Genomic DNA, 13,781 nt, shown 5'->3' with positions numbered 1-13,781 from the left:
ATAGTTTTAACTTGAGTTTACATCGCTTTTATCTGTTTTGTGGAACCGTGCAGGACTGACCAAGCCAAAAAAAGTTGTATCTCTATATGTCCATATAGAGATAGATAAGTGAGGCAAATTTATTTGATTAGAAATCATATACACTGTTGCACCGTTGTGGTAATTATTTGGTAGATAACTGCAAAAAAATAATCCTTTATTCATCAGTTATGTCCCTGTAAATTATGAATGTGAAAAGGAACAAAAGCTGTTGGCGTCATAGCTCCAAATAGTGTTAGTTTTACCTAGAAACTGTAATTAAAGTATGCTTTCGCAGTTTGGCAAAAATTTAGGCTCAAGCACGTATTTCCAATGAGCCTGTGCTGGAATAAAGGTATTTCTCTCAAGTCAATCTCACTGATCTCAAACTTTTTGAATGATAATCATCTTGGATTGATTTTATTTCCACTTATCTCACGCTGTGTTAGAAATAAGTTTACAAGAAGGTATCACAGAAGGTGGCGTAATTACATTCTGGAGCAGTCTTTTATGTTGCTAGCATGCTTATCATGCTTCAAAATCCTGCCTACGTAGGCAGCTCACTTTGGCACAGAGCTTGTATGCATAATATCACCTACAGATATGCTAATGAACCACATCACAACTACTATTCATTGAACACTGGCGACTTGTATAATGAGACTGTAGTCAATAATTCATAAAAGCGTCTTGCATAACAGTTTTTCTTACAGCATCCCTCAACAGTGTCCTATGTTCTTTATCTAGAGTGAGTAATGCGATCAAGACATGATGCAATCCTAATCCTAATATGCAGTGAAAATACGGTGCATGTGCATTTAATCTGGTTGGAAATACCATTGAATATTTGTACTTCCAAATCCATGTTCATTGTGATCATGTAATGGAAAAGCAAAGCCACTCTGCACCCTTTCCTTCTATGAATCTCCTAAAAAATCTCTGCTTTGGATTTGTCCATGTGAGTCATGTCTTAAAAGTTGAATCCCCACTTCTTGCTATGACAAGATTTTACACTTATTCCTGCAACCTTGACTTTGTGATTATCGGGTTTGCAAATAACTGAAGCTTGTGATGTTTTTTTGTTTTTTTTTCCAGAGTCCAGACGGCCGTGTAGAGGTGCGAGGACGTTATGGAGAATCTATGCTGACTATTGTTCTAGTCAAGCTATCAGACTGGGGGCGTTTTGACTGCGAGGCTCTCAGCAGAATCGGAGGCCATCAGAAGAGCATGTTTCTGGATATTGAGTGTGAGTGGTTGAATCGTTTCAGAGTTCTGAATTTGAATTGAATTGGTCACAACTTGCTTGCACAAATTCATTGGATTTACTAATGTTTTAAGGTTAATGGTTGCAAACAGTTTATATGGGCTGAATTTAACCCGTGTGTGCTGCTGGGGATGATTTCATTAACTCGGGGGTAATTTTGAGTCTTGATTTGGCCATAACCTTATCAGTAAATGGTATGATTTTTGGTGACAAATCTTATTTTGAAACATATTGTGACAAAATGCTTTGATTAAAAAAAAAAAACTCAACGATACACTCTGGGCAAATTTACTACCCTGTTTTTATGTTAGGGATGAAAACATCTACTAAATTAAACTGCTGTAAAAATGCATCAGATAAATATAGATATTTTTTGCATAAATCTGTTAATCAACCTCAGTCCTCATCACAACTACTAAATTGTTTAGAAAATTACAGGATTTTAACTCTTTAATTGCCATAATCATAAATGATGTCACTGATTTGGTGAAAAAAACACCCAAAATGATGTATTTTTAATATAAAAAGTAATTGTGGACTGGATTTTTTTATCAAAGTCTTGGACATGTAAAACAACATTGCCTTTGATGCATTGTTTTTAATTGATGTTCATTTGTTTTCTCTCTAATTTACTGTTGGTGGCTGTTTTTGCCCCATTGATTTTCAATATAACCACATTTTTTCTGACTACAAAACCATGACACCATATAACCATGCATTTTGATTGTTGGTGGTTTTCCCTGTTGGGAAAAGGTAAAATTTGTAATGTTTATTGTTGATTATCAGTTGGCATCATTAACCCTTTAGATAGGCCTGTGCAAAAAAAAGCTTAGTTTCTGGATTTTATATGGAGTATAACAGCAAATTAAAGTGTGTGTATGTGTGTCTGAGAGTGTGAGAGTGACCTTTACACACTTACCTTGATGTGTCTGAGAAAATCAAAATATGCATCTCAGCTCTCAGAACTACATGGAGTAAATAAAAACAAAGACTGTGTATTTATGCACCATTAAATGTGGTTATAATGGAAGTCAATGGGGCAAAAACAGCCACCAACAGTAAATTAGGGAGAAACAAGGAAAGTCTAACAATGCATCATAACTAGGCCCACATAGAATCTGCGCGCACAGAACTCTGCAGATTTTTAGCCTGTCATTGATTCTGTTTATTTACTTGTGTAAATGTGTGTAAATTAAAATTTGTTGAGTTTTTAAATTAACTTCAGTATTATTATTGACTAATATCAGTACAGTTTGTAAAGTAATATTTTCTGTCTTTTTGTAGATATATTAAATAGGAGACTTGCTTTACCAGATAAAGTGGATCTAATTGGATTTAATTGTAAACATTAAATACAAGTTAAAATGTATTACTATTTATTTCATGTAATAAGTTTTTAGTTATGATACTCCAAAAATGATTCCGCATAAATCCACAGATTTTTAACAGAATTCTGCACAGAAATAGCAAAAAAATGTCAGCAGATTTCGTCTGGCCCTAATTTTAACTAATGCTGTTACTAATCATTCACATGTCCAAGACAATTAAAGAGTTAAAATCCTGTAATTTTCTAAACAATTTAGTAGTTTTGATCAGGACTGAGGTTGATTAAAAGATTTATGCAAAAACAATTGAAAAATATATATGTATATATCTGATGCATTTTTACAGCAGTTTAATGTATTGAATGTTTTTATCCCTAACATAACTAAAGGGTAGTAAATTTGAACAGTGCACAAGGGTTAAGCGAACTAATTAAATTTAGTAATGTAAATGCAACCACTTACCTTAAAAAATGTTGTAAAACCAATAAATAATTTTTTTAATGTGGGATTTAAACTGGAATGACACAAAGAGGGTTTTTATGGACAAGAAGAGCGTTTATTTATTACTTTTTTATGTTCTCTTAGGCCCACTTATACTATTAGCAAGATTTTTACATAGAAAACTGTTTACATTGTAAATTATTAGGCTATTTTATATCCTGTTTTAGACCCTCTCTTCAAAACACAGTTTTCCAATTTATAAATGGGTGCTGCTGTGATGTACTGTGATGTTCTATTTCTGAAGTACCCCAAACGCTCATGCTATTTCTGACTTGAAGGAGATGTGAATTTGTGACACATCGCAGCAAAAGTTTCAGTAAAAGATGGTATTGGTCTAAAAAAGAAGCTTTGAGTTCTGAAAATTACAGTAGATGTGATACGTCTTAAATGTCAGATTTTCATCAATAAAATTTTAATGGGTAAACTTTCAAAATTCTAGGACCTTTTTAAAAAAAAATTCTCCATATTCACTAATATTTTTTATTTATTTATTTATTTATTTATTTATTTATTTATTTATTTATTTATTTATTTATTTATTTATTGTTTGTTTGTTTGTTATTCATTATTATTTAATATTCATTTTTACATGATTATTATTTATGTGATTATTTGTTTATAGAATTATTTTTTTTAATTGTTTCAAAACAATTAACATACAGTTTAAGTCAACCTCATCCTCACATGATTTTATTTTATTTTATTTTTTTTTTATATTTCCCAAATTATGTTTAACAGAGCAAGGAATTTTTCACAGTATTTCCTATAATATTTTTTCTTCTGCAGAAAGTCTTATTTGTTATATTTTTGCTAATAATAAAATATTATTATTATTATTATTAAAAATATTTAATAATAAAAAAAAACATTTTAGGGTCAATATTAAATTCAAATCGGGCTAATAATTAGTGACCTCAACTGTATATACCCTTTAAATTTTCTTTTTAAAATATTTTCCAAATTATGTTTAACAGAGCAAGGATATTTTCACAGTATGTCTGATAATAATTTTTCTTCTGGAGAAGGTCTTTTTGTTTTATTTTGGCTAGAATAAAAGCAGTTTTTAATTTTATAAACACCATTTTAAGGTCAATATTATTAGCCCCTTTAAGCTATATTTTTCTATAGTCTAAAGAACAAACCATCATTATACAATAACTTGCCTAATTACCCTAACCTGCCTTGTTCACCTAATTAACCTAGTTAAGTCTTTAAATGTCACTTTAAGCTGTATAGAGGTATCTTGAAATAATATCTAGTAAAATATTATGTGCTGTCATCATGGCAAAGATAAAATAAATCAGTTATTAGAAATGATTTATTAAAACTATTATGATTAGAAATGTGTTGAAAAAATCTGCTCTCGAGTAAACAGAAATTCAGGGGGGCTAATAATTCTGACTTCAACTGTATTTATGTGCATATATATATATATATATATATATATATATATATATATATATATATATATATATATATATATATATATATATATATATATATATATATATATATATATATATATATATATATATATATATAGAACACACACACTTTCCCCCTCTTGTTGTAGTTTTACAAAAAAGTTTGTAAAAATTTCCAGTAAGTTCACTAAAGTTACCCAACTTGCTTTCTGCTGTTAAACTTTTGGTTAAGCAATGATTGAGACAAAATAATAATAATTCATATGCCTATTAATAAATTGTAATGTTTTCAAAGCAATTTAAACTACCCCTTTAATATATACAATAAGAAATATACTGGGGAAGAATGTCTGAGTGCATCAATTACATTGGTTTTCCACTTTTTTTGTTGTGCTTATTAAATAAATGTGAATATTAAAGTGGCCCTCCTATGAATTGTCAGTCATTGATATGCCCCCCCGCCAATTTGAGTTTGAGACCCCTGCATTACACGATTAAACAGAAATTGGGAAAAAATATATATACAAAGGGGCTACTGATTTTGACATCAACTCTACGTGTAAACTTAATAATAATTTTAAATCATTTAATAATAATAATTCATTATAACTAGTTTCAATGATTTATTATTCTTTCGTCCCTATGAGCTACATTTTCGATTTTGCTACATAGGCATATTTTGAAAACAATTTAAGATGTTATGATATCATAAAATGTTCTGAATATTAATATGACATGATTAAAATAAGGTTTGTTTGTTAGCTATAGTCTTTTATTATTGTTATTTTTATATTCTAAAATTGGATGAATTCCATTAATGCCTTTACCAGTGCCATGTACTTACTCTATGCTGTTTCATTATTATTTCGCATTATTATTATTTAAATATATTCACTTAATTGAAAAGTCAAAGAACAGTTCTGTATCCTCCATGCTTCTGTATAGTCAGAAACAGCGGCAGCCAGGGTAGATATATATCTCATTATGAGGTGCACTGGAATGGACCATCTAGCAGGGTTGCTAATATACCCATTCATTCAGTCTCAATCCGTCACCGATGTGACACTGTGGGCAGCATCAATCTCTTTAATGGAAAAAATGGGTGTGATTGTGTGTGTGCCGGGTCTCTGTGTCTCTGTATGTGTGTGTGTGCCTGTCGGTGTGTGTGGGTGCGAGACTGAGAAATCACATATAATGCAGCATTTCCCAATCCCACAATACTCTGTGCCTCACACACCCTCTGCCTCATTGCTTCTCTCTTACATACCGCCAAATGAAATCCTCCACCATCCGCCGCCTTTTTGGTAGTTGATGGGGGTTGTTTTGAAAAATTTGAAGCAACCTGCTAGAAGTGGCTATGCTTCAGATTGGGTTTGATTAGAAGTCCATTTTACCCAAGTGAAAGCAAACACTATGATAAAGTGTTCAGTTAGCGTGTGTGTGGAAGCGTCTAAACCTGCTTGGTACATGGTAGGATTTAATTTAGACTTGGGGCAGCTAATCTTGAATGAGTTTTTGATGGATGACTGTTGGAAGAGCTCGGCACTTGCCATTATTGAGTGCTTCTTTACCGTTCTTTCACAGATGCACCGAAATTCCAGGCCAACCACACAATATTTTTCTCTTGGGAAGGCAACCCGGTCAACATCAGCTGTGATGTTATGTCTAACCCTCCGGCTACAATGCTGTGGAGAAGGGAAAAGTTGACCATTCCCAGTGAAGGTGCTGGAAACATGCGTGTACACACTGCTCCTGGCAGATCTCTCCTCGAGGTACAGTATCACACACACACACACATACACGCACACACACGCACACACACACACACACACACACACACACACACACACACACACACACACAACCACACACGCGCGCGTGCACCACTCTTTACACTATCTGCTGTTTTTGCTCTTTTAATCTTCTCAATAAGATCTGATGCAGATAATGAGGACCAGGGGAGTTAAGCCCAAAGTACACTTCATTTTTATTCATGAGTGCACAGTATTTTAAAGTAAGGACAGACGAATATGACCCAAAATCAAAGCCTTGATTAATTGAACACTTTATTGATTTTTTTGTTAACAATTATTATATTTTACTTGTATTTACTTATTACTTTCCCCCATTATTATTCATGTAATCATTTTTACTGTAAATATATAAATAATTCTTAAAGCTGGAACATAGTTTTCTATGGAAAGAGCACATTTCTTTTTTTTTGTGATATTAAAATAATTGGAGTAAACTAATGATTATTTTATTTTTGTGATGAATACTTCAAACTGAGGTGAAAAACATTGCTTCAAATGAAGTCATCTTTTTTAAAAAAGGGCTCATTTCAGTTTTAGTGTGAAAAGCAAGTTTATTATAGACCGTTTCAATGTGGTCATGTCATTGGCCCATGAACATTTCCTGCTTGTTATCAAACTATTTCATAACTGTAACAAGAGGCAATTCAATAATAACTCAATAACTCTTTTTGGATTTTCAGAAGCTATAGAAGTTAAAAACAGGAAATACGTTGGGACCATTGTTATTGTTTACATCCCTCACAATTTTTTGTAAATAATTCCATCTTCCATGTCAAAAGTAGATTTTTTTAGCAAAACAGCAGTCAATTAATTTTATATATTATTCTCAGTCTGTCCACATGTTGTAGTATGATTTAAAGGGATAGCATTATCAGAATTTAAAAAATGAAATCGCCCACATGGTGAAATTGCATCAGTGATAGGCTATGAATTTTGGTTTCGCTTTCTTTTTGATTAATCGCCTAGCCATATTTTTAAGCATATTTCATTTAATAGCATATCACACTCACATATGTCCAGTGTCTGTGCTTTTTCTCTCCAAATGTTATGCGTTATAAATTGTGTAACTTTTTTTGTGTATTTTTTAAATATAGTTGTGGGCAGTGTTGAGGGTAATGCTTTACAAGTAACACGAGTTACAAAATAATATTACTTTGCTAAGTAAAGAGTAAGGTAACGTATTACTTTTAAAAACTTAAAAAGTAACTTTTTAAAAAATGAAATGTAAGTTACTTTTAGTTTGATTACTTAATTTTTACAAAATAAATAGCTGAAGTAAAATGAATGTAGTCACATTGAATTCTCCACTCGATGAGAGGATTTGCTCCCCGCGGAAACAGACAGAAACAAAGATGGCTGGCCAGAGCCTTCGATTTCTTGAATGGAAATGTTCTCATTATTTTGAACGCATTGAAGAAGAAAAAAAGGTAAATGAAGGTGTAGGTCAGGGGTGTCCAAACTCGTTCCTGGAGGGCCGGTGTCCTGCATATTTTAGTTCCAACCCCAATTGAACACTCCTGAACCAGCTAATCAAGCTCTTCTAAGTATACCAGAAACTTCCAGGAAGGTGTGTTGAAGAAAGTTTGAACTAAACTCTGCAGGACACCGGCCCTCCAGGACCAAGTTTGAACACACCTGGTGTTAAACAGTGCGTTGGTAATTGCAGAGCTCCACCATTATAAAAAAGAAGAAAACCCTCAAAGTTTTGAAAGAGATAACAGCCAAGTAAGAAAAAACAGCTCAAACATATCTCAAAAGTAACGTAATGCATTACTTAAAAAGTAACGCAAGTAATGCAACTAGTTACTTTTTTTGATACTTAATATTGTAATGCATTACTTTATAAAGTAACTTTCCTCAACTCTGGTTGTGGGTATCTTTTAATTTCCTTGAGCATGTATGTATCTGTTGTTTCTGCCAAATTCAGTAATTTGTGAACTGTGAAATTGCTCCTGTTCAGAAGTGACACCTGATGGACAAACAAAGTGTTGCAAAAAATACATATGTAAATAATCTGGCTTTGCACATACAGTATTGTGATGAAATTTACCTCACTGTTCACACAACTTACGTGTAAAAAAAAACTAAGTGTATGTTGGAATTTATACAATATAAATTTTAGCAGTAGTATTTACTAATAAATTATGCTGCCAAGTTTGTTTAATATCAAAAATAAAGAAATAATATACTACTAAATGGTAGTACTTTACAATATGGTTTCAACTTCCATTTGCTAACATAGTTAACCTCGATTACTGTAGCTAACTTGATACATCTAAAGTGTTCATTAGTTAAGTTTATAATTTCAACTTTGAATTCCTTTGATTTTTATAATGCACTAGTATATATGTTTTAATGTAAATGAGCTAAAATGAAATCAGTAATCTTATTTGTTAACTAACATTAACAAAATGAATAAATGTTGTAAAAATGTATTGCTCCTTGAAAGTTAATGCATTAACTAGTGTTAACTAAAGGACATAATTCCCAAGTGTTACCAATAAAAATGTATAAAAATGCTAACTAATAAAAACATTTTTGTGCAACAACAACAAAAATATTCAGTGTATTAATTGCTGCTGATCATGCAGTTTATGATAGTATACATTTCTTCTATACAGTCTTTTTAAAATTGTATTTCTTTTGTATGATGAGCAGTTTTTAATACATTCCGAGCGATAGAATATTATTCCAGATTATTTGTACAAGCAGATTTGTCTTTCTTTGGTAGCCTCGTTTAAATAGACAACTCAGCTCTTGAAATCTGACAAGACTCAACGACCCTTCACTTCTCTGGAAACAGAAAGTTTACCACACAAGATCTGTATCAAATGAGTATAAGAACATTAAAACAACATTAACTTATGTCAACAAATGTTTAAATTGACACGCATGAAAAAAAAATTATTGTATGATTGTTTATGGTTCTCAGGTTACCCCGATGTCAGACAGAGATTTTGGCCGTTACAACTGCACAGCCAGAAACAACATCGGGATGCGCTTCCAGGAGTTCATCCTAGCACAGGCAGGTGTGTGTTCACCATGGGTTCAGCTAATCCATCTCGCTGATGTGTGTCTGTCAGTACAATTGCTGGTTGACAATAATGGATGTAGGTGTGTTGTAGAGGTGAAGTGTGTTATTACAGTTCCAGTTTTAGAAACAGTCATATACCAAATGGGTGAAAATAACTAGGAATTAAAAATAGGTCAAAAGTCTATCTTTAAAATTCTGCTTTTTGTGCCCAATGCCTGTACTTTTGACACTAGCAATATGAAATCCTATGTACTATCGTTTATCTAGAGACTGTTTTAATTATGTCGCTTATAATACCACAAGTACTAAAGTTCAATTTAATTCATATTCATTTCTGTAGTTCTTTTTACAATGTAAAACATGCCAAAGCAGCTTAACATACCTGTAGATTACTGGATGGCAAAAATATTGCCTAGTTTTCTTATTTGCCTATTCTTATTTTTCTCCAACCCTGTAAAGGTAATCTAAATAAAACAAGCATTGTTAACACTGCATAATATGAACGATTTGACTGGAGGAATAAAAATTAATATATCTAACACTGTGTCCTTATGAGACATGATGCTGCGACACATGGTAAAAGGTAAATGTTGTATTTCTGAAACACTAAAGCAGGTGCAACAACATGAAAAAAAATCATGATAATGGTAATTAGGTGTTGTATATGTTATTGCTAAATGAGTTTAATGTGTGTTTAATCTCAAAAGAGTCAAATATGTTTTGCATTTGAAATAGAGAGTTGGTGTTAATGCATCAATGTGAACCGATGTTTATTGTTCATTTTTAGAAATAACAATAGTGTTTAAATGAAATCTATATTATTAATTGAATCATATCAAGTATCAGAAACAAATCTTGTGTACCAGAACCAAATCAACTGTGAATCCAACTGACATGAATCGATACTCAGCTCTACTTTTTGTGTTGTGTCTTTTTATGACAAGATGTAATGTGAATAAAATATATTTAAGATCTATTAATCTTGGTAAATTGGTAAATCTACAACTTCAAGCTAAATTAATAATAATAATTGTCCTCTAACAGGTTTCCCAAAGACTCTAAATTCTCCCTGTGCCATATTTCACACAAATGGATAATTCAACCCCAAACTAGCAACTTTATTTCACAATGCCATATCACTCTGCAGCCCAAGACCGATTTCTCACTGAAGCTAAGCAGGAAGTGGTGTTAGTGAGGCCAGCAGTGCTTAACTTTTGGTCTGTGTGAGTCCTAATGCCCCAGTAAAAAGTGAAGGGGACACCAAAAACTGTTAGTGGGTGCCGTCTTTTGGATGATTCAGTGGTCATTATTAATCCCATGGCACTTCTCATAAAGCCTAGGGGTGTAACCCCCGTCTCCTGGCCATATTCCTTCCATCAGCCCTTACGATCATGGCCTCCCAATCATCCCCATCCACCGAATATATATATATATATATATATATACAGTATATATATATATATATATATATATATATATATATATATATATATATATATAATTCTGTATGGTATATAAGTCTGTCTGTGAATCTAAAAACAAAGTTAATGAACCACATTAAAATCTGTTCAAAGATAGTAGGAAATTATATGACCGTTCTTATTACAAGAACCTCACAAGGCTGGCAAGAAACACCTATTTCAAACCCAAGGGATTTGTTTACCATGATTTTATACCATTAAAGTCTAATCGTCGATTTAGAATCCCAAATTTTAATAAAGTGAAATTAAAAAAGTAATTTGTACATCAGGCTGCCTTGGAGCTGAATAAGGCCCATGTAAAATGAATTGTTTTTTGGGGAGTTTTTTGTATGTCTTTGTTTCTTTGTAAAGAGTGTTTATCATGCTGCTATGCAAGAAAAATGTCAGATGCAAGTCTGACAATCATACCTGCCAACACCTGTTTTTCCCTGGAGTCTGCCGTATTGTTCTGTCTCCCGAAAAACTCCCGGAATCCCTTCCCACCCGCTTTTTGGTTCAGTCCCCATGTGCACCGAACCCAATGCACAACCATCTACATGCCCGCTCCCGCTCTTCAGTTTGCGTGCACCTTCCCCCCTCTCTTCACTTCACGCGCACCCACAGATAAAATCTCTTGGATTTTATGATCTGAATGTTGGCAGGTATGCTGACAATAAAGTATTGTAATGTATTGTATTGTATTATAGTGGAAAAAAGATGTTCGTTAGCATTCCCATTCACCTCAATTGCAGTTGTTTGACCCTCTGAAGTGACAAATAGCTTATATATTTAGCCCTTCAAAAAGAAATGACAAAAAAATCTAGTACTTTTGAAGAGCCATTGATCAAGAAACACAGTTTTTGTACCCCAGTGTTGTCATTTACTATTCTTACCAGTCAAAACCTATTTCATTCTGCAGTCAATTTTCAGCTCAACCAATCGCATTAATTGGTGGGTAGAACAATCTATTTGGCCAAATAAAGGCACATGATAAAGCATATGATTATTTCAATTCCTCCAGATGTCGCTGAGATGACACACTTCACCTTTAAAGCTTAAATGTGTTTAAAGTGCATTCGAAGTCTCAACCAGTCTCGCTCTTGTCAAAGCCTGTCCGTGTACATGTAATCACCTCAGAACATAATAATGACTCTTATACGAGGATAAATGCCAAGACAGCGCCAGAAGTAAACATGCTTTGCTTTCAGAAACAACGTGTTTCCAGTGCTTTGTAGGGCTTATTCCAGAAGCTTTTTCAAATATAATGCAGATCACTCTGACAAAGCGTTGAATCCGCTGTTAAACTGTTTGTGTCTTGTTTGAATGGGTTACTAAATGAAAACATGTGCTGTATATATGAGTATGAGCCTGTCTTTTTTTGTCATCTCTCTTTCTAGCTGACAGGCAAAAGTGGATTCTGTCACCACTTTGCTTTTCTGTCCATTTTGCCTTTCTCTCTCAAATGTTTCTTTCTATCCCACTGTCTCCTTAACTGGCACTTCCTCTCCATGATTCACTATAACACACACACCTTATTTGTTTTTCCTCTGTCTTACTGCTACCTCTCTGTGTTTCTGTTACTATTTCTCTCTCCATCAGCAGTCACGGATCTCCCATTATCAGATGGTTGTTATTCAGAGCAGTGTTTTGTGTTTTCTGGTTTGGCAGGGCAAAAAAAAGCATGAGAAATGGCAAAGGAGATCTGAACTCTGCCGTGCCACTGACAATGCATGCATGAAAGGTTTAGGCAGAGTACAACATGTTTTCGTGCCAGTTTGTCTATAACATTGTTTGTGTTACCTGAGGAATATGAGATATTATAAGTGCTTCAGTTAAGTTTAAGCCTGCAGGGAATCTGAACATGAAGAAATGCAGTTCACAAAGCCTTTATTCAGTAAATATATTGTGTGAGCAAAGGTTATTTTGGTAACTGAAATAAAATAAGTTATTCATAATAAATAGATGATTCAAACTTAACAAAACCGACAAAAGTCACTGAAAATGAACTGAAATAAAATAATAATCATCTAAAATTAATAAATCATTCATTCATTCATTTTCTTAGTCCCTTTATTAATCTGGTGTCGCCACAGAGGAATGAACCCCCTAAAATTAATAATACTTTTCATAATTTGTTAGCACTCACTATATAATATCTGAATTATAGCTCATTATAACTTATATCTTAACTTAAATTAGGATTAGTTTCGGATTTTGCACCTGTAAATAGTTTTTATTTTATTTTAGTCATGCGTGTTGCTTTTGTGCAGTAGGTTAATAACAGAGTATTTGTTTTTAGTAAATACATTTTAAGATATTTCCATTTTGAGGTAGTTTCGCGAATAATTGTATTCACCCGCAACCCTCTCATAAATGTGGATCTTACCACTCGGACCCACATTCATCCATCAGATCTTGTCCTGCACCACAGGTCTCTAGTTTGCACAATAGTTAATGTAAGCTGTGCTAACTCTAAACTTTCCTCTGGTCGACACTAGATGTGTTAACTCTGCTAAGCTACAATTAATAAAACTGAATCTAAATATATTAAAAAATAAATAGAAATGTTTTCACAAAATAAATATGAAACTAAAACTTAGAAAACTGCTAATGAAACAAACTTAAACTAAACTGAAATGAACAACAAATAAAAAATTATAATAAAAATGAAAGGTCACACTTTATTTTAATGGTCCGTTTGTTGAATTTAAGTTACATTGCATATTCATGCCAACTAATTCTCATTAGATTATAAGTAGACTGTTGGGTTAGGGTTAGAGTTAGGGATAGACATGTACTTGCAAAGTTTCTTATAGTCAGTTGAATGTCAGTTGAAGGAGCAGTATTAACAGATATTAAGCAGACAGTCTACTAATACTCAAATGGACAATCAAAATAAAGTGTTAACAGATGCAAAACTATAATAACCTTGGTGTAAACT

General features: G+C 32.9%; 1 protein-coding gene across 2 annotated transcripts in view; it reads left to right on the top strand.

The window, feature by feature from the left end:
- The window catches only part of ncam2 (neural cell adhesion molecule 2), a 403,925-nt gene that overhangs the window by 331,087 nt on the left and 59,057 nt on the right, over positions 1-13,781 (top strand). For both annotated transcript variants that reach the window (XM_056465630.1, XM_056465629.1), the window contains exons 9-11: positions 1,114-1,264; positions 6,117-6,304; positions 9,279-9,375. In XM_056465630.1, the coding sequence (XP_056321605.1) occupies positions 1,114-1,264; positions 6,117-6,304; positions 9,279-9,375 (436 nt within the window). The remainder of the gene's footprint in view (positions 1-1,113; positions 1,265-6,116; positions 6,305-9,278; positions 9,376-13,781) is intronic.

The sequence above is a fragment of the Danio aesculapii genome, chromosome 9 (assembly GCF_903798145.1).
Source record: "Danio aesculapii chromosome 9, fDanAes4.1, whole genome shotgun sequence".
NCBI lineage: Eukaryota > Metazoa > Chordata > Actinopteri > Cypriniformes > Danionidae > Danio > Danio aesculapii.
Note: the sequence above shows the minus strand (reverse complement) of the source record. Positions and strands in the feature narration are given on the sequence as shown.